General features: G+C 51.5%; 1 protein-coding gene across 1 annotated transcript in view; it reads left to right on the forward strand.

Annotated features, from left to right (window-relative positions):
• LOC135825979 (mucin-2-like) overlaps positions 1-1,734 on the forward strand; it is a 29,135-nt gene extending 27,401 nt beyond the window's left edge. Inside the window, exon 5 of the mRNA XM_065338614.1 lies at positions 219-1,734. Within this exon, the coding sequence (XP_065194686.1) occupies positions 219-1,223 (1,005 nt within the window). The 3' untranslated portion in view covers positions 1,224-1,734. The remainder of the gene's footprint in view (positions 1-218) is intronic.
• Positions 1,735-2,097: the final 363 nt, after the last annotated feature.

A 2,097-nucleotide genomic window follows, 5' to 3' on the forward strand; every position in this document is an offset into this window, starting at 1 on the left:
ACGCCATCGCACTTCACAGAGTCATACAATAATACAATGATAATCACTACCCTGACAAGAAGCCAGGGAGGAGCACATGGGAGAGACGGGGTGCTCTGACAGGGTTTTGTTTATGGTACATGCACTCTTGCACGAGTGTAGTAGGACAAGGATGAGTGGCAATGTCATAAAGATGATTCCCGTTCAATATCTTGCTGTTGTTTTTACCGCATTTCTAGTGCTCGTCAACGGCCTCCGGTGGTGCGCCAGAGGAACTGCATCAGCACTACTACTATAACCCTAACCGCTCGGGTGGGACTAGCCTCCATCGCTCGCCATCGTCAACGTCCACAAGGACGTTCGCTTCCCTCGCTCCGCTGCGGTCTTACACCAATTCCCTGGATGCCTCCTCGACTGGCAGTGGCGAGGGCAATGCACCGCGAACGCGTACAACACCATTGCCATCGTCGGAAGGAGCGTGCCCGCCAGCAGGAAGATCACTGACATCCCCGGAGACAGCATCACCACCGTCGGGAGGAGCATTCCCGCCAGCAGCGGAAAGAGCATTGCCTCCAGCTGGAAGATTACTGACATCACCAGAGACAGCATCACCACCACCGATACCACTGACTGCTAGATCATCACCACCACCACCACCGACGCCGACACCTGCTAGATCATCGCCACCACCTAAGAAATCATGGTCGCCAAAGTCAGTGTTCGCAAAATCTTGGTCGGTGGTGGCAAGATCCGCTACGCCGTCGGAGAGATCGTCATCGCCATCACCGCCATCACAGCCAGCAAGATCCACACTATCTCGTGCATGTTCACTACCTGAAAAAGCATCGTCATCGTCACCGCCCACCAGACCACGTTTGCCTTTGAAGGACGCCAGACAGCTCATGGCATCACCGCGCCTGTTCAATTCCCTGTCGCTGGGCGGCGGGCTTAAAACGTCGCCACTGAGCCAACAAGCAGCAACTTCGCTGATCTTGCCCTTGGACGAGATGTGTTCGGCACAAGAGGGCGGTTTCGAAGTGGACGATCATGAATCGCCGCCAGGGTCCACCGTTGCGAAGCCGACCCGCTACATAGAGACTTCAGCAGCCGTGGGGTCTGAGTCTGGGCCTCCGGGCTCGTGCCTGGGAATGAAATACTCCAATATGGATCTGCCATCGGCCGGACTTGTGGGCGTTTTCCCCTCCAGGAGCGATGTGTTTCCAGAAAACAGCGACAGAGAATAGAAGCAATGTCCTGAGTGCTCTCCATCCTTCTTTCCTGTTCTTGAACAGCTGGGGATGCCCAGTGTTTCGTTTTTTATTAATTTTTATTCATTTCTTGCCACATCCCAAGGCGTTTTCTTTCAAGTGCGGATTAGCACCCGGAAAATCTCGCCGCCTCTTTTACTACATCATTACTTTCATACAGCATACACACGTCAGTTTCACGTTTTCGACGCTGGTATTCAGCGCATGTTCACTCCTGTCAACGGCGGTAGCATGGCCTCTACTTCCCTTCTTGATATTTTATAGCAACCAAGAGTACAATCTTTCTCCACGCCGACTTTTCGTGATATCGTCTTCATTTTTCTAATCGTCCATGAGTTGCAAGTGAAGAGATAAAAAATACTATTGTTGTTTTACCAGGTTAAACTACCGGGGTAACTGTATCTTGTGCAACTGCTATCGATCATTCTGCTTTAAACATTCCTTGCAGTAGTGAACACCAGTGCTGGCATGGATGGTCGGGGACTGGGAGCGAAAGTCGCCTCTTTGTGAAGCCACTCCTATCCTCGACGGCCATCTTTCTTTTCAGTCTTCCTTTTTTTCCCCCGCTGCGCTGAATTCTGTACGTGGGATTGTTGTGAGAGTTGATCACAACGACTGAAGCAAAGCCCGTCGTTACTCTGAGCCGTTTTCTGGCAAACCGCCGTTCTGTCCTCAAACCCGTTACATAACCTTAGAGCAGTATTAAACCAGGCTCAAAAGATGTCAAGCTCAACAGGAGGCTGATGCTAGCTCCACCAGCCTAGCCTCTACTAGTCCCATGTAACTACCCGCTCACGGTACTTGTCGTGCCAGCACACATTCTGTTTGTTTTTTAATCCTGCCTTGCTTC

This window comes from Sycon ciliatum, chromosome 10 (assembly GCF_964019385.1).
Source record: "Sycon ciliatum chromosome 10, ocSycCili1.1, whole genome shotgun sequence".
Taxonomy (NCBI): Eukaryota; Metazoa; Porifera; class Calcarea; order Leucosolenida; family Sycettidae; genus Sycon; species Sycon ciliatum.